Genomic DNA, 24,984 nt, shown 5'->3' on the forward strand with positions numbered 1-24,984 from the left:
TTCCTTATACAACATAGTCAACTCGTTTACACAACACGATTAACCCATTTACAAAACAAATTAACCCATTTATAGAACAAGATTAATCCATTTACAAAACAAGATTACTATAAAAACTTAATACAACAAGATTTAGAATATATAACACATAACAAAAATCAAACTAATAAAAATTATATAACACATAACACAAATCTAGAAGAATTATTGACAATATTTAGTAATAAATCTATACCGACTTCTAGCTGTGGAGGTGTTGTCGGAGTTGGCGAAGCGGCGGTGGAGATCAAAGTGTCAGTGACGACGAGGCTCTAGGAGTGGACCTCCATGGCGATGGAGTCCCATCTCTAGCTCTTGTGGTGGTGAGGCGAGAACACCTCGAGGCTAAGCTCAATTGGTGGGATTGGGTACTCGATGCCAAAGGAGTTGTAGTCACATAAGGGTTGCCTCCGTTGACGAGCGAACACTTATCGTGGAGCAGCATCGTCGAAGAGTGGTAAAGCTAGGGAGTCGCCACCACACTTGCACGTCGATGGGTGAGGGTGACCACGTTGTCGTTCAGCGATGTTACTTGGTGGCGTGAGGAGATCTGGCAGTGTGAGTAAGGGGGAGATTCGACGGCATGAGTGAGGGGGATATTTGACAGGTGATCAGTAGAGGAGTGAGAAGACCTGATGGCATGAGTGAGGAGGAGATCCGGCAACATGAGTGAGGAGATTCGACAATATTACTCGGTGGGTGAGGAGATCCGACGGCGAGAGTGAGGAGATCGGACAGGCGTGAGGAGATCTGGTAGTGTGAAGAGTCTGGCAACGTGAAGAGATCGGACATGGGTAAGGGGCTAAGGGCAACGATGGCACATCTTTAGTATTGGCCTCTTGGAGAGTGTGTAGTTAGGTCTTAGGGTTAGAATATATATATATAATGGTTGGCAGGTTGACCCAACCTGAATCAACCCGACTCGTATACTTAAATGAGTTAAAGGGGTCAAGTGGTTCAGTAGTATAAATATGAACATAACCCGATTAATAATCAGGTTAGGCGGGTTGACTTGTTTATGACCCGAACCCGATTAGAATAAATCCAAACCTGATTAATAGCCGAGTTATTATGTCGAGTTATCAGGTCGGATTAATTTTTGCCACCCCTATCTAAAAGCATCTTGTAGTGCAATTTTGCATATTCCTAAGCGAGTCTCTAGTTTTCCTCTTCCCGTCCGGGCCGTTCTCTCCACCTTCTCCATTCTAGCTCCTTTCTCCCCTTCTCTTCTTCCACTCCACTATCCTCTCCCCTCCTCTAGGTGGTCATTTCTGCCTCTTCCTTTCCTCCATCTTGATGCTAGCTCACTGCTATGGATGCTGCAAATGATGAGTTTGTCAGTAGGTTCTCAGCTCTCTAGTGAAAATGGGGTAGAGGAGATTATACCTCTAGCGGATGACTTCTCCATCTATTTGGTGGAGAAGTTACTTACCTCCAAACACTTCAACCAGTCGGGCTTGAAAGATGCTAATAAGCTTTGATACCACTTTGATAAGCTCTGATACCAATTGATAAGCTTTGATACAAAATTGTTAAGATCTGGAACTAAAGATAGGCTACGCAACGATTCTTTTAAGATCTGGATGTATTACAGGAATCAATCCGCACAACCGTGGGAAAATATTTTTCAAATATTCTTTGATAGTCATAAAATTACAAAACCAAGTATATTAGATTCATAACTCCCTAATATACAACTTTTATATTTACGCCCTTCACGGATTCAAACTACAACTGGGACGAAAATACGAAATAACGTGGGTGATGGTGGTGGTGATAGGTGGATTGGATGTTAGGTTTATGGATGGATATGGAGATGAAGATAGATGATGGATGTTATTAAGGGATATAGACGAAAAGAACAAAGTGGTCAAGATCCCAAATAAGAGGGGTGGCTCGATAGTCGAGGGAGATTAGAAGTTAGGAGAAACCTTGCCAACGGTAGAAGTGGAAGGATGGTAAAGAGGAAGGAGGGAGAAGTCTAAAGAGAAGATAGGAGGCAAAAAATCAATAATCCAATAGCATAATGAAGTTGGCTGCCATCCACATATATATAGAGGCTAGTCAACAAGTCCTAAAATAATATGAAACTCTAATTCTAGAACTTTCCCGTCGATCGCGTTCGAACGCACCCGATCACGTTCGAACACACCAAAAGACGTTCTCTGTATGTGCAAACGCGATGTAGGCGTTCGAACGCAAGCGTTTGAACTCGCCCAACTGCGTTCGAATGCACAATATGCGTTCTCTGTATTTGCGAACTTGATGTAGGCGTTCTCAAGGGCGTTCGAACGCGACCTCACCTGCGTTCGAACACGATCTACAGGAATTTTATTTTGATGAAAATAAACACCTAATGCAATAAGAAAAGATCCTAACTAAGTGTATCAGATGCACTCTCCAAAGCCTAGTACATGGAGGGATCTCTCGATTTCGTCAAAGTTGGGAAGAACACTTTTTTGCTTGTGTTTGAACTCGAACATGATGAATGAAAAGCTGGTTTAGAGCTCTTGGTTCTTCAATTGGGACATGTTTGTCCTCGCACCTTTATAGCCAAGCTTACCTGTGAATGAATGGGATTTCTCAAAGTCAAAAATGTGGGTCCAATTCCATGGCATCCCTCTCTTGTTCATGTTCATGAAGATCGCTATTCCTCTAGCAATGTGCATAAGTGAGCTAGTAGAATCAAGCGCCACGGACCCCTTGAAGTGGACAAAGTTCGTCTGCATGAGAATCCTTGTTGATATATAATGGATCCCTTGCCAAGCTCACTTACGGTCTTGCCACCAAACGGGGGTGCTACGAGATCAAAGTGAAGTTTTAACGTCTAAGGTTCTATTTTTCTATGCCAAGATAGGGCACAAAAGCTTGAGTTGCATCCATCAGAGCGTGCTAGGAGAAAAAAAATATTAAACAAGACTTTCCCCCTCGTCTCCACCCAAAGCTCATCAATCTTCTCAAGCCAAAATTTAGTGATCTGAATGCTTCAGCTAGGTCTTTAGGTCATTTATCTATTAGTGGTGAGATAAACACAAGCCTTGCCACTAGATTCTTATCGATGCAAAAATAGCACACGGTGGCGACCAAGGTGATGCAAATCAAGTTGGATCGTATCATGAGAACATTGGGCTCGATGGATTGACCATATTTATCTTTTAATTAATTCATGTTTACACAAGTCTTTAAGACAAGTCTACTTAAGTCATGTAAGCCACTAAAATAAGTTTAATTAAGTCATGTAAGCTACTAAGGTAAATTTAATTAAGTCATGTAAGTCTCTATGATAAGTCCTAGTTCGAGTTATAAAAGCCTTGAGAACTAAGTCCAAGTAAGATTCATTATACCCGACCTTTATATATAGAAGGGCTGGGCTTCTTTATTTATTAATCCAAGTATCCAAGTTTTGAGAATTAATTGAGTTTAGTTATTTTCTTATTATCCCATTTAATATTCTTATCGTAGTCATTAGATCATCTTTAACTTCATAGAAGTAAATTATAACTATAAAACTTTTCTAAGCACCCAAACCCTAACGACCATCTTCCTTCAGCAGCCATCCTACTATACGGCTGTCCACCACCACTCTTGGCCGTCCTTCACCCTCCGACGGCCGCCGCAATATTAGATATTTACCGTTATGCCATGTTTAAATCTCTCTCCACTATTTTATTTCTATCTTTTCATTCAGACCCCTGATTTAAGTGAAACCAAAGCTATTAGAATCCTAAGTCAAAAGGCTACCACAAGTTTTCATAATTTAAGTAAAACCAAAGCCATTAGAACCCTAAGTTAAAAGGCTACTACTGAGTTTTCATTTAGACCTCTGATATAAGCGAAACCAAAGCCATTAGAACCCTAAGTCAAAAGTCAAAAGCCACCCTCTTTCTCTGATCGATTGGTTGAGAGAAAGAGTCGGCATTCCTCATGGAAGCATTCATGGAGGACCAGGAACTCATCTTTGTTCCTATGGGTGTTTCCCTGATGCCACCACCATCTCTAGCGATTGTCAGTGAAGAGCCATCGACGTGGGCAAAGGCATGGGTAGAGCCTATGGACTCGTTGCGAGAATCATCGAAGAGAGCCAAGGAGAGCTCCGAGAGGATCGAGAAGGCTGTCCAAGCTTTGATGGCAATTATCCTAGGTCGACACCACCCCTCTACGCAACCAGAACTACTGGCCACACCTGAATCAGCCACCCATGACAAGACAAGCTCCAACCTTGAAGGAGATGGAGGAGAGCTCCAAACTACCACAACCGCTCCTCCTCCGGCCTCGGTGGAGGCCCCTCCACCACCACAGAAACTCACTACCACCTCTATCGTGTTGGAGATGCCACCAGTGCAAGGGCCGAGGACATCTTCCTCTTATGCAATGAAAGCTAGGCCCGAAAACCTAGCTTTTCACTAGCAACGAACTAGGCCCTACTGGCCCAAACTATCATGATTGTTCACTTCCTTGGACCAGCAACGTCCGAGCTATGGTCTAAACATTATGCACTATTACTTGGCTCAAACTACTTGTGGCTAAGATTTAGCCCGAGCCACCCGTAGCTAGGGTAAACTATGGCTCGAACAAGTTTGCCCTTGAGAAGAACCCATCGTGGGGCCCTGCTCCTTGTGGCAAATGAGACCCACATGGAGATTGAGGATATGTAATTCAAGAGTGACATAAGGTATGAAAATCACCATGGACACCTTGAGGATAAGGTGGTAGGAAGCATGGTGGATTGATGCAAACAAGATCAGATTAGATTATTTCATGAGAATATTGGGCTCGATAGATTGAGCCTATTTATCTTTTAATTGATTTTTGCTTATGTAAGTTTTTAAAGAAAGTCTAGTTAAGTCATATAAGCCACTAAGACAAGTTCAATTAAGTCATGTAAGCTACTAAAGCAAGTTCAATCAAGTCATATAAGTATTTAAGGTAAGTCTTAGTTCGAGTCAAATAAGCTTTTAGGAATAAGTCTGAGTAAGACTCATTATACCTGACCTCTATATATAACGAGGTGGGCTTTTTTGTTTATTAATCTAAGTATCCAAGCATTCAGAATTAATTGACTTTAGTTATTTTCTTATTATCGCATTTACCATTTTTATTGTACCGATTAGATCGTTTTTATCTCCATAGAAGTAAATTATAACCATAGAACTCTTCTAAGTATCCAAACCCTATCCACTACATTCTTCTAGCTGCCACCCTACTATACGGCCATCCACCACCACCGTTGGCCATACACCACCCTCCAACGATCACCATAATATTGAATATTTACCGTTCTGCACTATTTCGACTTTCCTCCACTATTTTATTTATACATTTTCATCCAGACCTTTGATTTAGGTGAAACCAGAGCCATTAAAACCCTAACTCATGAGGCTACCATTAACTAAGTTTTCATAATTTTTTTATGTATGAATCGGTTCAGATCTGGTTCATAACACAGGGCGGAGTAGTGCCCAACAACACAACGTTCCTCGTTTCATGCAAGTTAGTATCACCAGCTCCCGGTCTAATCACTAAGGATGGATGAGTCAATCGGCAAGGATGGCCTCTTTGAAGTCGCTATCACTCAAGACCTAGGTGTCGGCTATAGTGGTTCTTCAATTGGGAAAACATTTCTAAAAGTAGTTGTTGTCAATATCAGGCCTTGTCCCCCTCCTAAAAAATTCTCGTTGTCTCCATCAACAACAGTTCAAGCTTGGTTTCTAAAGAGAGCCCGGGTAGTTTAATCTCGGTTCCAATTCTGCTTGGGGACGTTACTTCTCATCTCGTTAAATTCACCAATACCCAACCTATCACTAATCTCCGGCCTGTCAACCTCACCTCCACTCTTCCTTTCATTATTACACATGCTAGTGACCAAATCCCCTCCACTCAATCCCTCTTACCAATCAATATGTACTAGTCTCTTACATATTCGAGTGTAGGCTCTCCCTCTCCCTCCCATGCAACAAATCCAAAATTGTATGCAAAGTCCCTTCCACGTAGAAAGTTGCCCACTTTCCCCTTATCCTGACCGTTCCTTCCATCCTCGCTCACACCTCTCGAGAAAAGAAAAACCTCCCTACTCAATCTTATTCTATCCTCCCCCCAAAAGACCCCATTCCTCTACCTCGACACCCCTCCTAGTGAATTTAGACCCAAACACTATGGTGTCCAAAAGGCTGATATTAAATGCTCTCCCAATCTATTGTCTCATGGCTAAGCTAGACTCACCGCGAAACCTATCATGAAACTAATTGTTTGGAATTGTCAAGGGTGTGGAGGGTGTGGAGGCTCCTCGACGATTCGAAATCTCAAAGCCATCCTCCACAGTTCGTGTGCTTCAATTGCTTTTTTGTCTCAGACAAAGTGCAGACAGAAGAAATCAGAAAAAATAATCTCTTCTCTCCATCTTCGTAATCACCACCTTGTTAGCTCTCAGAGGAAGATTTGGTTGGCTTTGGCTCCTTTCGAACAACATCTCGCTCAAGATCCTTGAGGCATCTAACCTGTAACGCCCCCGCCCGGCACGGGCACGTGCATGCCCACGCGCCCACACGGCACGCGCGGCGCACGCGATAGTATGGGCGGGGCCCGTCATGCACAGATGCTCTCCTATGCACATATAATCATGACATCATCAAAAATTACCTGCTAACCTATCCATGATCACATAATCCATCACCAAATAAATCATACTATTAACCAAATAAACATGTTAATATATGAGTATCAAAGTCCATAATAATATATACTAGACCACTATATAATCTTGCAGGACCTACACAGGCCACAACAAACCATCACGATACAACTAAAACAACTAATACAAGACTACACCATGATTCGACCTGTATTATATAAATAATCGTCTAATATAAAAGAGTACAAATATCAAATACTAGTACAACTCAATTTCTATATAAACTATCATCTATACCGTCTCGCATCTATAGCTCACATCATCTTTGCTCTAAAATATCTCATCAGTATATCTCAAGGGGGTATCACGTACCATAATATCTGTGGGGGTTAAAAAGAAATAAATAAAGAAAGTCATGAGTAAAAGGCTCAGTGAATAGACCTTACCCCGAATTAGTGATGCCAAACAGAGAATAAATCATGTACTAAATAATATGAATCAGAAAGAGCATCATGTTATATGAATGTTCCTCAATAATACATAAATAAAAAATAGATAACATATCATGTCATAACTAATAAAATATATAATCTTCGACAATGTATAAATAAATCTCCATATCATACCATCATCATAACTCTCTCATATACAACACATATGATGCATGCCGATCACGATCATGCTATGATATCAAATGCAATCACCTATGATGCATATTGACCATCGATAATCAGGTATAACAGATGATAATGAAATGATATGTATTTCTCAACATCACGATCATCACCGACATCTTGGTATAATATCATCATACTAGACCACTATGCACAGTCAACACTCGGTACCCGGTCTCAACATCATGTTCGAAGGCTCAGGGCATACTCCGCCACCCGCAAGAGTATCTCAAATATAACCATACCCCGCCACCCACTAAGGTATCAACATCCATCCAGACCGGGCACCCTTCCTAGCTAATAGAAACCTCATGAGGATAACTCGCCACATATGCCCAAGCAAACGGCATGTGTCTAAATATCTGCTGCGCACACAGACTAACGACCTCAGACGTAAGGCCAATAGGATCGCGACTATGTCGAGCGATCAATCATCCACCAAGCGCATCCTAACCCTCGCGCCCACTCGGGTATACTCATGCTTTCTATTAACTATCATATTAATCATATTTCATACTTTCCTTCTAAATGACAGATCATATGCATATATCCATTACGATAATAAGTCACTGCATAACAGAAATTTAGGTGGAATAAGAATCAAGAGAAAAATGATACCATATAGTCTCCACTATGTAGTCAACACATGCATACTCATACTAATCTATTACATGCATACTCATGCTACAGATCAACTCGGTATATAATCATAATAGTAAAATTATCTCCAATTATCTCTATATATATCACTAATGTACTCATATCCTAGATCAGCATAATCAAATGTATGATAAAATATGCTCGATTGTAATCATCTCTAGATAAAATTATATAATTATGCTGGAGGCCAAAACATGCTCTCTGATAAGAAGACACAAACCACGTATCTCTCACGTCCGTCAGTCAAACATCAACTCATCGTCAGGGTCCACAGGTTCTCACATAAGGGGGTTCGGGATCTGAAAATATTTAAGTAGTATGATGTTAGCCGTTTATCTAATTAGAATTAATTCAATTAGAATATAAATGTTTATTAGGTTTAAAATCACTTCTCTTTATTTTTGATTACATAACTAAGTCTATATTATAGATACGATTCAAATACTATAATTATATTATTATCATAAAATGTTAGTTATAATGTAAGGAGAAGATGTCTGTTTCCTTTTATATGAGAGTATTTCTAAATATATAATTATAAAATAAAATAAAATAAAAGGCTAAATAACTATAAGTATAGACAAGGTCTAATTATAATTAATTTTATAATTCATATACTATCTTGATTAATTAGGGACAATGCAGTCTTTACTCGATAAAATAATAAATAAATTACTAAATAAGCCTAGTATTTTATTTGTTATAGAATAATCATATATAATAAATTAATAGAATTACTTAAAATATATATGATGAGGGTATTAGAATATAAATCTAATAATTATAATTTACAAATATATCTATTAATCTAATAGACATATAAATAAATAAATAAATATAAGTATTACCTATATTTATACCTAATTAAGCATTAATTATAAAAATTATCATTAATAAAATTATATGGAAGAATATATAATATTATTAAAATAGTTAATGTCTAAATAATCTATTTGCATTAATTAAGAAGAAAATTACCTAAATAAATAACATAAATAAAATAATTAATTAATTAATTCTGCCATTAGTGCTGGGCTGAGCCCAGCACTGTGCAGAAAGAAGGAGAAGAAGCCAAGGAAGAAGAAGAAAAAGAAAGAAAGAAGAAGAAGAAGAAGAAGAAGAAGAAGAGGAGGAGGAGAAGAGGAAGAGAAGAAAGAGAGAAGGTGAGGGAGGGGGTTGCGGACCCGGGTTGGCGGGGAGGGCACCAGCCGCTACTAGCCAGCCGGCGGCTTGGCTTCGATGAGCCCGAGCTTAGGGCGCGAGAGAGAGAGAGAGAGAGAGAGAGAGAGAGAGAGAGAGAGAGAGAGAGAGAATGAGGGATCTCACCGGCAGCAGCAGCTTCGGGGAGGTGGCGGCGGACCGACGTCGGCAACGAGGAGAGGAAGGAGTGTGAGAGAGAGTAGAGAGAGAGTAGAGTGAGAGAGTGACCAAGAGAGAGATAGAGAGAGAGAAGGCGGTGGAGGAGGGAGGCTACGGCGGCAGTGGCGAGGCCCACCGCGCCAGTTGGCCGCAGTCAGTTAGCTACGGCAACAGCAGCTGGGGCGCGTGGCAACCCCCCGCGCAAGCTGCACAAGGCCGGCCACACGTCGTGTCCTTGCAGGTATCTATGATGACCCTCTTGTAAGTCCAACCCTCTGCTATGGCAAAGGATTGAGTTTTTCACTAATGGCATCACACCTCTGTGTTGTATTGGTGACTTCAACCACATCAAGCAATCGATCAGAGAAAGAGGGTGGCTTCCCCAGCTCTTTCTCTCAAGTAAAAAGGTTCGCTGAATGCATCAAGAAGGCGAGCCTATTGGACTTGGATTTCTCAGGTCAGCGTACACCTAGTTAAATAGGAGAGCATTCAATAGTCTCATCCATGAATGTCTTGATTGAACATTAGTATCCCCTCAGTGGTACAATCTCTTTCCGACAGCCCAAATTTTGCATCTTTCGGCAGTTTCATTAGACCACAATCCCCCCCTTCTCAACACAGTATCATTTTTCAGACCTATACAAAGAGATTTAGAATTAAGAATTAGTGGTTCACAATCCACTCATATTCGGGGTTCTGTCGTCAAGCTTGTAGGAAGTCATTATTACTAACTCTCCTTTTATAGGTAACCTGGCGGCATTAGCGACTTGTATTATAGGTTGGGCAAAAAAGGAAGCTGGTTCACTCTCATTTTATATCAGAGGTCTAGAGAGGATGATCATGAAGATTTAAGCTGAAGCTGCTTCTAAGAAAAATCTTTACAAAGAAAGATTCATTTGTTGCCAGCTAAAAGACCTTTACCTAAAGGAAGAGATCTACTGGAAACAAAGATCGTGAAATGATTAGCTTAAATAGGGAGACAAAAACTCTAAATTCTTCCACACGTTCGCCTCGGCCAGGAAACGTAGTAACTCTATAGCTGGTATCAAGCTAGGCTCAAGCGAGTGGGTTCATAACTCAGATGTTATTCGCAACTTATTCATTGATCACTTCAAACAGATTTTCACCTCCTCAAATACTTCTCAGTTGCATAGTGCCTTTCTATGCCCTCCTTATGATATTCCTCAAACTTTGGTTTCATCTTATGATGCTCTCACCGAGAGAAGCTACAATCAAAAGTTTGAGGCCGAATAAAGCCCCGATCCCAGATGGCTTTAATGCTAGATTTTTTCAGTCCTACTAGGATCTTTTAAAGCATGATAGTCATGCCACAATCAAAGACTTATTCAGCTCAGGCATTATGGAGCAAGGAATTAATCACTCTATTATTATTCTTATTCCAAAAAAGGCATGAGATACTACGGTGAGAGACTACTGTCCGATAAGCATTTATAATGTTATCTACAAAGCCATTGCAAACGTGTTGGCCTCTAGAATGAAACCACTCCTCGATGGTATCATCTCTCAAGCACAAGCTGCTTTCATCCCCTAGTGGCAAATTAGTGACAATCAAATCGTAGCTCAGGAGATGGTTAATTACCTCAAGTTCTCCAAAAGCAAAGTGGGCTCCTTCATGCTAAAAGAAGACCTCTTTAAAGCTTTTGATATGATGGACTGAATTTTTCTGGGCGACTACCTAAAGTTTCACGGCTTTCCAACTCATTTTATCAGTCTTATTATGGGATGTATCACCTCCGTCACCTTTGAAGTCATTGTTAATAGCTCTCTGAACTGCAAGTTCACCCCGGCTTGTGGTCTTCGCCAAGGGTGTCATTTATCTCCTTTCCTATTCGTCATTGGTTCAAACATGTCTTCCCTCCTACTTCTTGAGGCTCACAAGCTCAAATTTTAAAAGGATATCCAACCAGCAAGAGGAGGACCAATTATTACTCAACTACTTTTTGTAGACATCCTCCTCATTTTCAGCAAACAAGAGCTAGGGAGGTTGATCAATTGAAATTCATTATTGATAAGTATGGAAAGGTATCCGACCAAGAACTTAAAATCAGCAATCATGCTTAGTCAACAAGCTTCCCCCATAGTATATCTGAAGTGACTCAATCTCTCACTATCTAAGATCTTAGGGTGGGTGATAAACATTTGGGTTTCCCATTATATGCTCAGCGGTCTAAAACTCAAGCCCTTAACTTTGTTCTTGAAAAGGTGCAGTCAAAGCTAGAGGGTTGGAAGTTCCAGATCCACTCTCAAAATGGTAGGATAGTTTTGGTTAAATCTGTTCTAAGCTCTATTCTAATTTTCTTCATGGCTGCAACAACCTTTCCCATAGCTCTTACAAAAAAAACATCACCTCCTTGACTAGAAACTTTTGGTGGTCGTATGGGCATGATTCTAAATCCTTTTATCTCAGATGTTGGGAACTATTGTGTAGACCCCTCTCTCATGGTGGGTTGGGTTGGGTTGGGCTTCTAAAATTTTCAGCTAATCAACAAGAGTTTGGTCCTCAAGCTAGCCTGGAAACTATTTTCTGAGCCAAAAAGTTTGTGAGCTATTCTTCTTTAGGCTAGGTCCTTCCCGAATAGTTATTTCTGAGAAGCAAAGTCTAGACACCAGTCATCATGGCCATGGCTATATTGAGTATTAGAGATGAACTCATGAAAAATATGATGTCGGAAGTGGATAGTGGTAAGTCCATTCACCCTTGTTTTGATCCTTGGTTACTCCTCTTCTCTCGATGGGAAAAAGCTTTGGAAACTCATCTAGAAGAGCGTAGCTCCACCTCAAGTTAGAACTTTCGTTTTGAAATGTGTTGTTGGAGCTCTCCCTGCCAAAACTACTCTCCATCGCCAACTAAAGGAGCTCAACACCACTTGTCCCTTTTGCAAATTTGAATAGGATTTAATTAAGCATGTTCTCATCTACTGCTCTTTTGCAAGGGTAGTTTGATTCAGCTGTTGTGTTGGTCTCAAGTTGGAGCACAACGGGCTCAGTTTTGATAAATGGCTACTAAGTATTTGCTCACCCCTTTCTATCCAAGAAGATGTAACTTATTGTATCAATATTGTATGGAGCCTATGGAAATGCATAAACAACCTCATATTTTGAAGAGAAAAGTCTTGCCCAAGAAATGTTCTTTTGTTGGCTGAGTTAGTCGATGACACTAACTCTTCTCCTATAACAACCCAAACCAAAAAAATAAAAATTTGGGCACGACTGTGGCCGGCCTCGTGCCCATGCAAGCTGCTCATGCAGCTTGCGTGGTGGGGGCTTCATGCGCCCACTGCCCTGGCGAGCCCCGGCGCCGCCGCTACCCCTCCTCCATCGCCTCCCCTCTCTCTCTCTTTAAATCTCTCTCTATCTCTCTCTCGGTCTCTCTCTCACTCCACTCTCTTTCGCGCTGCTTCCTCTCCTCGTTGCCGATGTCGGCCCGTCACCACCTCCCCTAAAGTCCCCGCCGCCGGTGAGATCCCTTATCCCCCCCCCCCCCTCTTTCCTTTTCTTCCTCTCTCTCTCTCTCTCTCTCTCTCTTTCTTTCCCCGAGCTCGGGCTCGTCAGAGCTGAGCCGCTGGCGAGAGGCCGGCCGCTGGCTGGCCAGTAGTGGCCGGTGCCCTCCCCGCCAGCCTGAGTCCGCACCTCCCTCCTCTTCCTTCCCTTCTTCTCTTCTCTTCTTCTTCTTCTTCTTCTTCTTCTTCTTTCTTTCTTTCGTTTTTTTTCTTCTTCTTCCTCAGCTTCTTCTCGTTCTTTCTGCACAGTGTTGGGCTCGGCCAGCACTGTAGCAGGCAATGCTGGGCCAAGCTCAACACTGATGGCAGATTTTATTTAATTAATTAATTATTTATTTTATTTATTTATGTTATTTATTTAGGTATTTTCTTCTTAATTAGTGTAAATAGATTATTTAGACATCAACTATTTTAATAATATTATATATTCTTCAATATAATTTTATTAATGATAATTTTTATAATTAATCATTAATTAGGTATAAATATAGGTAATACTTTTATTTATTTATTTATTTATATATCTATTAGATTAATAGATAGATTTGTAAATTATAATTATTAGATTTATATTCTATTACCCTTATCATATATATTTTAAGTATTTCTATTAATTTTATGATTATTCTGCAACTAATAAAATACTAAGCTTATTTAGTTATTTATTTATTATTTTATCGAGTAAAAATTGCATTGTCCCTAATTAATCAAGATAGTGTATGAATTATAAAATTAATTATAATTAGACCTTGTCTATACTTATAGTTATTTAGCCTTTTATTTTATTTTATTTTATTTTATAATTATATATTTAGAAATACTCTCGTATAAAAGGAAACAAACATCTTCTCCTTACATTATAACTAACATTTTATGATAATAAAATAATTATAGTATTTGAATCATATCTATAATATAAACATAATTATGTAATAAAAAATAAAGAAAAGTGATTCTAAACCTAATAAACATTTATATTCTAATTGAATTAATTCTAATTAGATAAACGGCTAACATCATACTACTTAAATATTTTCAGATCCCGAACCCCCTTATGTGAGACCCTGTGGACCCTGACGATGAGTTGATGTTTGACTGACGGACGTGAGAGATACGTGGTTTGTGTCTTCTGATCAGATTGTGAGTAGTCTTATTCCCTAGACGCCATTCTCAAATTATGATATATTATATCTTATGCACACGCATGTTTTGGCCTCCAGCATGATTATATAATTTTATATAGAGATGATTTCAGTCAAACATATTTTATCATGCATTTGATTAGGCTGATCTAAGATATGAGTACATTAGTGATATATAGAGATGATTATACTGTTATGGTTTTATGTTGGGATAATCTCTATCATGAGTATGCATGTGATAGACTAGCAAAAGTATACATGTGTTAGATGCATGATTAGAGTCGGCATTGCATCATTTTTCTCTTGGCTTCTTTACCACATAAATTCATGAGTTGCATGATCTGTTGTAGTACTGGATATATGCATATGATTTATCATGTATAGGAAATCATAAAAATACATATGTATGTGATGTGATATGATGTGATAGCTGGAACGGTATCTAGTCCGGACTGGTACCGAACATACTCTTAACATATGGCAGAGTATGGTGATGGCCGATGGTTATACTCTTAGCGCATGATAGGGTACAACTATCATTGATATACCCTTAGCATATGGTAGGGTATGATTACTTTCTTTTGAGATACCCTTAGCGTATGACAGGGTATGATTTATCTACAGAGATACCCTTAGCGTATGCTCTGAGCTTGTGACATGATGTGTATCGAGTTTGGGGTCAGGTACCATAGTCCAGCATGGTGGATGATATTCAGAGTTGAGACAGATGATTGTGATAGTGAGAGATATGTGGATTATGTCTGACTCTGACATATACAATTATCTAGTGGTTGGCATGCATCATGCATCATCATTGATGTGACTAGTATCATTGGATCATAATTGTTATACATGATATGTTGTTATATTCGGTGATGTTATATGGTAATTTCATCATGTGATATATTATTGGTTGAGGATATAATATGTTCATTCATGAGAATTAATTTTATTCATATATATGTCATTAAGGATTCATATATACATGCTCATACATGGCATCATGCTGTTTTCTAATTCATATTATCTAGTACATGATTTACTCTCTGCTTGGCATCAATGATTCGGGGTAAGGTCTATTCACTGAGCCTTTTACTCATGACTCCTTATTTCTTTTCTAGCCCCCACAGATAATATGGTATGTGATACCGACTCGAGATATTCTAAGGAGATATTTTAGAAAGATGAGGTGAGCTATAGACGCGAGATGGTATAGAAGATAGTTTAATCAGATATTGAGTTATACCATTATTTTATATCTGTACTTCATTGTATAGACGATAATTGGTATAATACATGTTAGACTATAGTGTACTCTTGTATCAATTATCTAGTTGTACATTGATGATTTGTTGTGGTATGTGTGGGTCCTGCCAGATTAATTAGTGGTCTAGTGTATATTATTGTGGACTCGGATATTCACATGTTAACAGGTTTATTTGGTTGATAGTATATTTTATTTGGTGTTGGATTATGTGAGCATGGATATGTTAGTAGGTAGTATTTGATGATGTCATGATTGTATACGCACAGGAGAGTATCTGTGCGTGACGGACCTCGCCCGACCTATCGCGTGCGCCGCGCTTGCCGTGTGGGCGCGTGGGTGTACACGTGCCCGTACCGAGCGGAGGCGTTACATTTCATCTCCTCTTCTCCTTGACTTCCTTGCTAAGGTGGCCCTTGAGGCTTCCCCCACTAAGCTTTGTGATGGAAACATTCAGCTGGGAGATTTGGTAGGCTGGTCGGATGCCACGTGACTAGGCATGCACTAAGGTGGGGTAAGGCTAGCTCTAGCTGTCTTTCTCGCTAACTTTTGTCATGGAAAGAAATTTTTTTAAACCACTATAGCAGTGCTCTTCACGGTGAAGCTATAGTATTGCATGAGTTAATTAAAGCAATTAGAGCCAAGGGAAGAAAAGTTCAGCTATTCTCAAACAGCCAAAAGTTAGTAGGCATGCTATGTGCTGGAAGTTCAACCAAATTGGACTGATCTGTCGCACACTCAGTAAGCAAGTGCGATCGGTTGATCTCAGAAAATCCATCCTTTAGAGTTTGTCACACAAATAGAAGAAACAATGATATATAGCAAATATTCTTGCTTCTTTTGCATTTGTCAAACATACTTGTAAGGAGTGGATATATCCCCTCCCTAATTTCTATTGTAATATGTTCTCAAATAAATAAATAGGGGTATGGACTTTTTTTTAAATAAAATAAAATTTTATAAATCATACCCTATATTTTATCTATTTTATAATTCACACCCCATCTTTAAGGTTTTGTAATCTGACGGCTACTTTTTCCTTATAATTCTTATTTAACACCCTCTGTTAATTTAAATGGTACGAGCAAAATAACATTACATTATAATATATGAAATAATTGATAAATACCTAAATTACCTATATTTTCTTCAGACGAGGGATAGAGAGGAGAAAAAATAGTGGTAAAAATATTTTAGTAATTTAATCAATATCAATTAGTTGAAATAACGTCATAAGTGTTAAACGAAAATTATAAAGAAAAATGAGAGATCGGATTATAAATTGTCAAAGACAAAAAATTATCAAATACATAGTAAAATTGTATTTGTATTCATATTTTATAAACAGATATGAATTCAAATAGTGAACTTAATTATCATACCCATTAATTACAGACACAAATATGAATTGGATATCAGATGTACCGGCATCTATAGGAACAAATATATTACTGAAACTTATACCACAATTAGTAAATATATACAAAAAGTTAATTTAAGATTTATCTAACAGCATAAAGTCTTTAGTATCATTATATTTATAATATTATTACATATAGACTTAGATATTGATTATTCGGATACTTTTCCTCAATTTGAGAAAGCAAATAGATGTCTGCATACATAAAGTATATCACAGAAAAGCGATATCTGGGTTCAAAAGTTTGTTAATTTATTCAACTACACTGTGTCACCGTGAAAAGAATAGCACATCAAAAGAAAATATAGCTAACATCTACTGTTCTTAGCAATAGATTAAATAAACATAGACCAAATGATTGAAAGGGGAGACATCGTCTAATATTAAGAAAAAAATCAAGAACAATCATGCTTAATAGACGATCTATAGGTCAGTTACATATGCTGTCATCTCCTACCAATTCTGGTAACTGGACAAGAATTTCTCATCCCTCAATGTATTCTCTGCCATGCCTAAATAAGAAATTGAGGTGCAAAGGCCCCATTATTTTGATGAAACTTAATCAGAGATCAAGGAAGAATCGAGGCACAGCCTCATGAAGTTATCTGTTGCTGTCGTCAAGAGGGCTTCATTGATCTCAACGGGGCCGGAAGATTTGAACTTCAGTTATCCTTCGAGGAGCTGTCATCGAACACCAAAAACAATGCCTCAGTATTCAGCCAAGAATACCTATCATGTTATTTAACAAACTAAAAGAAAAAACTATAACAAGGTAATGGCATTATTAATTACATCCTAGTTCAATCTGGCCCTTTCTTATAAGCTTAGAGGAATCATTTAGAAGTTAAAGGACATTACTAATTTTTACCAATGAGAAAAGAGAGCATATGGGTAATGATGTACAAGTGTCCAACATTATACACAATATTGAAAGGAAAAGGAAAAGATGCTAGAAGAATAATAGTAGGCATGCTATTCATAATTCATAGAAATTTAAGGAGCTTTCTCTTGAAAAATAAATGATTCAGTTTGATTAGAAAATAAAAATGTTGAATAAAACAAGATAGCATGTTTATACCGTATAGACTTAAAGAGTTAGGACTGTTCTTTTGCACACTACTCCAAAGCATGTTCTGCTTCTCTCAGAAATAAGCTAGTTAGCTTCTTTTGTCCTCCTGTAGACCAGCTAGACCAGAGATTTATCCTTGACTTGTCATAGTTTGTCTTCCGGATTTTGCTGAAACACAGTAAAAAAAAGTCAAAGCAGATTAAAGATGAAAACAATTTGGAGGTACAATATCTGCATCAAGCAACAGACAACACACATACAGCAGATATATAGCACCAAACTGGATATTTACATGGTAAATCTCAACAAATGGTGGAATTAGTGATCCTAAATATGCAATAAAGAAAAAGTATCAACTTGATGGTAGGCAAAGTTAATGCAATCTAGAAGAAAGAAGGTTCTAAAGATTAAGAAAGATATGGTTGAGTCAATCTGCATCAAAACCTAGTGTTAGAGGAGTGATGTTCTCTCTTCTCTATTAAGAACTCAATTAGAGTTATTACCTATGGTATAACCAACAGGCAATTGCCTTTTGAGGAAAACCAATGTAGGAGATGTGAACAAAACAAACTGAAGCTTCTATGATCATATAACTGGGAACAAATTTTGGTTATATAAAGATAGCAAATAAAGTAGCAAAAAAAGGAAAACATGAGGGAGGAACTTATTTAATGGATTGCCAAATAAACTGCTTGATGAAAAAAGTTACCATGAAAAGCAACTTGATGCTCTCAGCATGCAGTTTGTAGCTTCAGCTGACAAGGCTTGGTTGTCTTACTTTTTCTTTCTATCAGAAGTACAATATCATAAAAGACATTCTGTGCCTTGTAAGAGCAAAATTTGCTTTTAATATGTAGATTCTATTTGACATGCATCTCAGTAACAGCTTCCTGAGATTATCAAAACATTTAAGGTAAATTACCATGGTCATTAATCTTCATTACACAAAGGGCTGCAGGCTGCAGACATAGTTCAGGTGTGAATGAACATGACAATCTCTAACAACAGCCAAGTTGATTATTGAGTTTCACGTCACTCCAATCTGAAAGTCGTTAAATTCCATAAGGTAAGGATCATCACCAGAAGATTTCATTTGTTTGTCCATCCCCTTGACAATTACCAGAATCTCCTCCATCTGCAAGTGTGACCTATCACCTGCGACAAACTCACAAGCCATACCATCTACCTCAATCATGCTACAACCAGGCAGCTTCCTTACCTTTTTCTCCTCCATCCTCTTCCTGACCTTCATGACATCTTCCCACCTAGAAGCCGATGCATACATGTTTGAGAGCAACACATGGACTCCACTATGATCAAGCCCAAATTCTGCAAGACTCTCCACCATTTGCCTACCCAATTCCATGTTGCCATGCACGGTGCACGCATTTAACAGAGCTCCCAAAACATAAGAATCGGGCTCCATGGGCATATCCTTAATGATCCTCTTTGCTTCCTCAAACAAACCAGCTCGACCAAGAAGATCCACCAAGCTTCCATAATGCTCAACTCCTGGTTCAATCCCATAAATTTCATTCATGCTCTTAAAGATCTCACGGCCTTGTTCTACTAGACCCATCCGACCACAAGCACTAAGTACACAAATAAAAGTGACCTCATTTGGCCTCACCCCTTCCACTTGCATCCTATCAAACAAATCTACCGCCTTCTTGCTGTGACCATGATTGGACAACCCTGAGATCATGGACGTAAAAGCAAACACATCCCTCTCAATCATTGCATCAAAAACTTGCCATGCAGTTTCTATATATCCACATTTCGCATACATATCTATCAACGCAGTCCCCAAAATCCTGTCTAATTCCATCCCATTCCTCTCCACAAAAGCATGGATCCACTTACCCTGCTCCAAAGCCCCAAGAAACCCACAAGCTGACAGAGCTCCGACAATCCCCGCATGATTTGGGCAAACGCCTACAACTTGCATCTCATTAAAAAGCTTCAATGCTTCTCTGAACTCCCCAGACTGCGCATACGCGGTAATCATAGTGCTCCATGAAACTGCATTTCTCTCAGGCATTTGTTCAAACATAGCCCGTGCAAAGCTAATGTGCCCAGATTTCACATACCCATGAACCATCGCTGTCCAAGTAATCACATCTTTGCTCAAACTCTGATCAAACAATTTCCTAGCAGAATCCACGCACCCGCAAGACGAGTACATATGGATCAAACCGTTCTGCACAAAATCGTAAGACTCCCACCCGAGCCTAACGATATGGGCATGAAACTTTTTGCCATCCAAGAGGGAAGAGACACCAACACAGGCGCGAAGGAGGAAGGAAAAGGTGTAGTTGTTGGGCGAGAACCCCAAGGCGAGCATTTGCTTGTAGAGGGAGAGGGACTCGTAAAACAGGTCCTTTTCCAGGTGGGTCTTGATGAGGGAGTTATAGAGGAAGGTGGAACGGCGAGGGAGGTGGGAGAATAGGAAGCGAGAGTGGTCGAGATCGCCGGAGAGGGAGACAAGAGAAAGGAGCTTCGCAGCGGCGAAGGGGTCGGCAATAGCGCCGGAGACGAGGAGGTGGGCGTGGATTTGGTTTAGGCTGCGAAGGGAGAGGTGGGGGTGGTGGTGGAGGAGGGAGAGGGTGAGGAAGTCGCATCTTTTGAACCGTTTAGTCAAGGCAGGAAGACGCATGTAGACGTTGGAGGTGTTTGGTTTGTTGGGGGGCCATACTTTATATAGCATTTTTCTTTTCTTTTCTTTTCTTTTTTAGTTTTTTTTTTTCAAAAAAGAGAAGTTTATATAGCTTAGTAGCAGTACAAGGTAAATAGAAGAGGAGGAAGGAGTTTTCGACTAAACTGGCATTTTTAGAAACTTATTTATCAAAAGATACGCCAACAAAATTTAATATTAAAAGGAGTTTATATATATATATATATAGCTATCATGTAATAAGTCCATCAGGTAAATACTAAATTATTTAGAAAGTAAACCACTAAAAAATTCAATGTTGGTCTAGATACATAAAATAACTAGACTTATTGGTGCTTTATATTGAATGAGAAGTACCACAATTTTGGGATGGTTTTCTAGTAAAATGCTTATAAGTTCACGGCAATTCCTTTCTATAAAATTCTAAATTTAACTGTGATTTCTAATGTTTTGGCACCCTAGCCATGGATTGTGAAATCATTACGCACAAATAATTAAAGTCTAAAAAATTTTAATTACAAATTTTTCACTACACTAATCACCATATATATATCACAACAATAAAAAAAACACTAAAATATATTATATTTATGAAAGCACTAAAATGATATGTATTCATATCAAGATATATATTTTAACATGTAATCACAAAACCACCAAGTGATAAGTATTTACATCAAACACTATGTATGAAAATTTCACACATTCATTAGCACCTATCTTCTTTATAACATGCTCCTTTGCACCCTATAAGTCACTTCACGACCTCTAGCCCTCCCTCTATGTCTACCTTGATCGTGCACTGCCTCATGTGCACCAGAAGAGGTGGTGATCGATGGTGCACAATAAAAGATGATCGTGGTTGATGCACTATAAAGGCTGATGGTGTGACAGCTATATCTAAACATCACGACTAATCAATCACCTGTAATATGCTAACACACATATTATATACTGCTCTATGCGTGGCTCTATCGCAAATATTTAATAAAATATAAACCTACATAAAATATTTAATAGATAAATAAAAATTAAATTATTTTAGAAATAGTTTAGGAGCACAATAAATACACTACGACCTCAACATCACTATAAGAATTTTACCCTATGACCACTGCTTTTATAGTGGCAGATGTGAAACTACCATTGCAACTCACCGATAATGGCAATTTTGAGAACCATTATTTATATTATTTACACTTCTCTTTGGTAGATTATGTAACAACCCAACCTTAAAAAAATATTATTAATTAATTTTGGGCACGACGTGGTTGGCCACACTTTGGCCAGCCTCGTGCCCATGCAAGCTGCTCATGCAGCTTACGTGGTGGGGTGCCACGCATCCACTGTCGTTGCTGCAACCAACCGGCTGCGACCAGCTGGCCGCGACGGGCCCCAGCGCCGCCGCAACCCCTCCTCCACCGCCTTCCCTCTCTCTCTCTCTAAATCTCTATCTCTATCTCTCTCTCGGTCACTCTCTCACTCTACTCTCTCTCTACTCTCTCTTGCACTCTTCCCTCTCCTTGTTGCTGATGTCGGCCCGCCGCCACCTCCCCGAAGCCACCGCCGCCGGTGAGATCCCTCATTCCCACTCTCTTTCCTTTTCTTCCTCTCTCTCTCTATCTCTCTCTTTCTTTCTCTCTCTCTTGCCCGAGCTCGGGCTCGTCGGAGCCGAGCCGCCGGCCGTTGGCTGGCCAGCAGCGGCTAGTGACCAACCCGCCAGCTCGGGTCCGCAACCTCCTCCCTCAGCTTCTCTCTTTCTTCTCTTCCTCTTCTCTTCTTCTTCTTCTTCTTCTTCTTCTTCTTCTTCTTCTTCTTCCTCTGCTTCTTCTCCTTCTTCCTCTGCTTCTTCTCCTTCTTTTTGCACAGTGCTGGGCCGAGCCCAGCACTGATGGTAGAATTAATTAATTTATTTATTTATTTAGGTATTTTTCTTCTTAATTAATGCAAATAGATTATTTAGACATTAAATATTTTAATAATATCATATATTCTTCAATATAATTTTATTAATGATAATTTTTATAATTAATGATTAATTAGGTATAAATATAGGTAATACTTATATTTATTTATTTATACATCTATTAGATTAATATATAGATTTGTAAATTATAATTATTAGATTTATATTCTAATACCCTCACATATATATGTTAAGTATTTCTATTAAATTCTTTTATATATGATTATTCTGCAACAAATAAAATACTAAGCTTATTTAGTTATTTATTTATTATTTTATCGAGTAAAGACTACATTGTCCCTAATTAATCAAGATAGTGAATGAATTATAAAATTTATTATAATTAGACCTTGTCTATACTTATAGTTATTTAGCCTTTTATTTTATTTTATAATTATATATTTAGAAATACTCTCATATAAAAGGAATTAGAACTCTTCTTCTTATGTTATAACTAACATTTTATGATAATAATATAATTATAGTATTTGAATCGTATTTATAATATAGACCTAGTTATGTAATAAAAAATAAAGAGAAGTGATTCTAAACCTAATAAATATTTATATTCTAATTGAATTAATTCTAATTAGATAAACGGCTAACATCATACTCTTAAATATTTTCAGATTCCGAACCCCCTTATGTGAGACTTTGTGGACCCTAACGATGAGTTGATGTTTGACTGACGGACGTGAGAGATAAGTGGTTTGTGTCTTTTGATCAGACGGTGAATAGTCTTATCCCTTATGCACCTTTCTTAAATTAGGATATATTATATCTTATGCACACGCATGATTATATGACTTTATATAGAGATAATTTCAGTCAAACATATTTTTATCATGCATTTGATTAGGCTGATATAAGATATGAGTATATTGGTGATATATAGAGATGATTATACTATTATGATTTTATGTCGGGATGATCTCTATCATGAGTATACATGTGATAGACTAGTAAAAATATATATGTTAGATACAATGTTAGAGTCGGCATTGCATCATTTTTTTTAGCTTCTTTACAACATAAATTCCTGAGTTGCATGATATGTTATTGTACTGGATATATGCATATGATTTATCATGTATAGGAAATCATAAAAATACATATGTATGTAATGTGATATGATGTGATGGCTGGAACAGTATCTCGTCCGGACTGGTACTAGACATACTCTTAGCGCATGATAGAGTATGGTGATGGCTGATGGTTGTACTCTTAGCATATGACAGGGTACAACTATCATTAATATACCTTTAGCATATGACAGGATATGATTACTTTTTTTTGAGATACTCTTAGTGTATGGTAGGGTATGATTTATCTACAGAGATACCCTTAGCGTATGGCAGGGTATAATTTATCTACAGATACCCTTAGCATATGGCAGGGTATGATTTATCTACAGAGATATTCTTAGCGTATGATAGGATATGCTCTGAGCTTGTGACATGATGTGTATCGAGTTTGGGGTTGGATACTGTAGTCTAGAATGGTGGATGATATTCAGAGTTGAGACAGATATCTGATTGTGATAGTGAGAGATATATAGATTATATCTGGCTCTGACATATACGATTATCTAGTAGTTGGCATGCATCATGCATCATCATTAATGTGAATAGTATCATTGGATCATAATTGTTACACATGATATGTTGTTATATTCGGTGATGTTATATAATAATTTCATCATATGATATATTTTTTTGTTGAGGATATAATATGCTCATTTATGAGAATTGATTTCATTCATATATATGTCATTGATGATACATATATACATACTCATACATGTCATCATGTTGCTTTCTGATTCATATTATCTAGTATATGATTTACTCTCTGTTTGACATCACTGATTCGGGGTAAGGTCTATTCACTGAGCCTTTTGTTCATGACTCTCCTTATTTCTTTTCTAGCCCCTACATATAATATGGTACGTGATACCAACTTGAGATATCTTGATGAGATATTTTAGAGCAAAGATGAGGTGAGCTATAGATGCGAGACGATATAGATGATAGTTTATATAAAAATTGAGTTGTACCAGTATTTGATATTTGTACTCTTTTGTATTAGACGATGATTTGTATAATATAGGTTGAATCATGACGTACTCTTGTATTAATTGTTTTAGTTATATCTTGATTGTTTGTTGTGGCCTATGTGGGTCCTACCAGATTATGTAATGGTCTAGTGTATATTATTATAGATTTGGATATTCATATATTAATAGGTTTATTTGATTAATAGTATGATTTATTTAGTGATGTATTATGTGATCATAGATAGGTTAGCATGTTTTATTTGATAATGTCATGATTATATGTGCACGAGAAAGTATATGTGCACGAGAAAGTATCTGTGCATGACGGGCCTTGCCCGACCTGTCACGTGCGCCGCGCGTGACGTGTGGGTGCGTGGGCGTGCACATGCCCGTACGGGGCGGAGGCGTTATAGATTAGAAGTCATATAATTTTATAAATAAATTTGTAACTCACTTATCTATAATAAATTTGTTAACTCACTTATCTATAATATTATTTAGTATGGAGACTT

At 38.2% G+C, this 24,984-nt stretch overlaps 1 protein-coding gene across 2 annotated transcripts; it reads right to left on the reverse strand.

Moving 5' to 3' along the window:
- Positions 1–16,938: 16,938 nt before the first annotated feature.
- LOC140789227 (pentatricopeptide repeat-containing protein At5g66520-like) lies at positions 16,939–20,454 on the reverse strand. Of its 2 annotated transcripts, none has more exons than XM_073138832.1 (3): positions 18,699–20,454; positions 17,786–17,944; positions 16,939–17,388 (listed from the first exon to the last, which is right to left on the reverse strand). In XM_073138832.1, exon 1 carries the CDS (start codon positions 20,430–20,432, stop codon positions 18,804–18,806), a length of 1,629 nt encoding a protein of 542 aa, XP_072994933.1. In that variant the 5' UTR covers positions 20,433–20,454; the 3' UTR covers positions 16,939–17,388; positions 17,786–17,944; positions 18,699–18,803. The 2 variants fall into 2 exon arrangements, with proteins under 2 accessions (XP_072994933.1, XP_072994932.1); XM_073138831.1 differs by having other exon boundaries at positions 18,486–20,454.
- Positions 20,455–24,984: the final 4,530 nt, after the last annotated feature.

The sequence above is a fragment of the Typha latifolia genome, chromosome 5 (assembly GCF_019914945.1).
Source record: "Typha latifolia isolate L0001 chromosome 5, TyphaL0001v2, whole genome shotgun sequence".
NCBI lineage: Eukaryota > Viridiplantae > Streptophyta > Magnoliopsida > Poales > Typhaceae > Typha > Typha latifolia.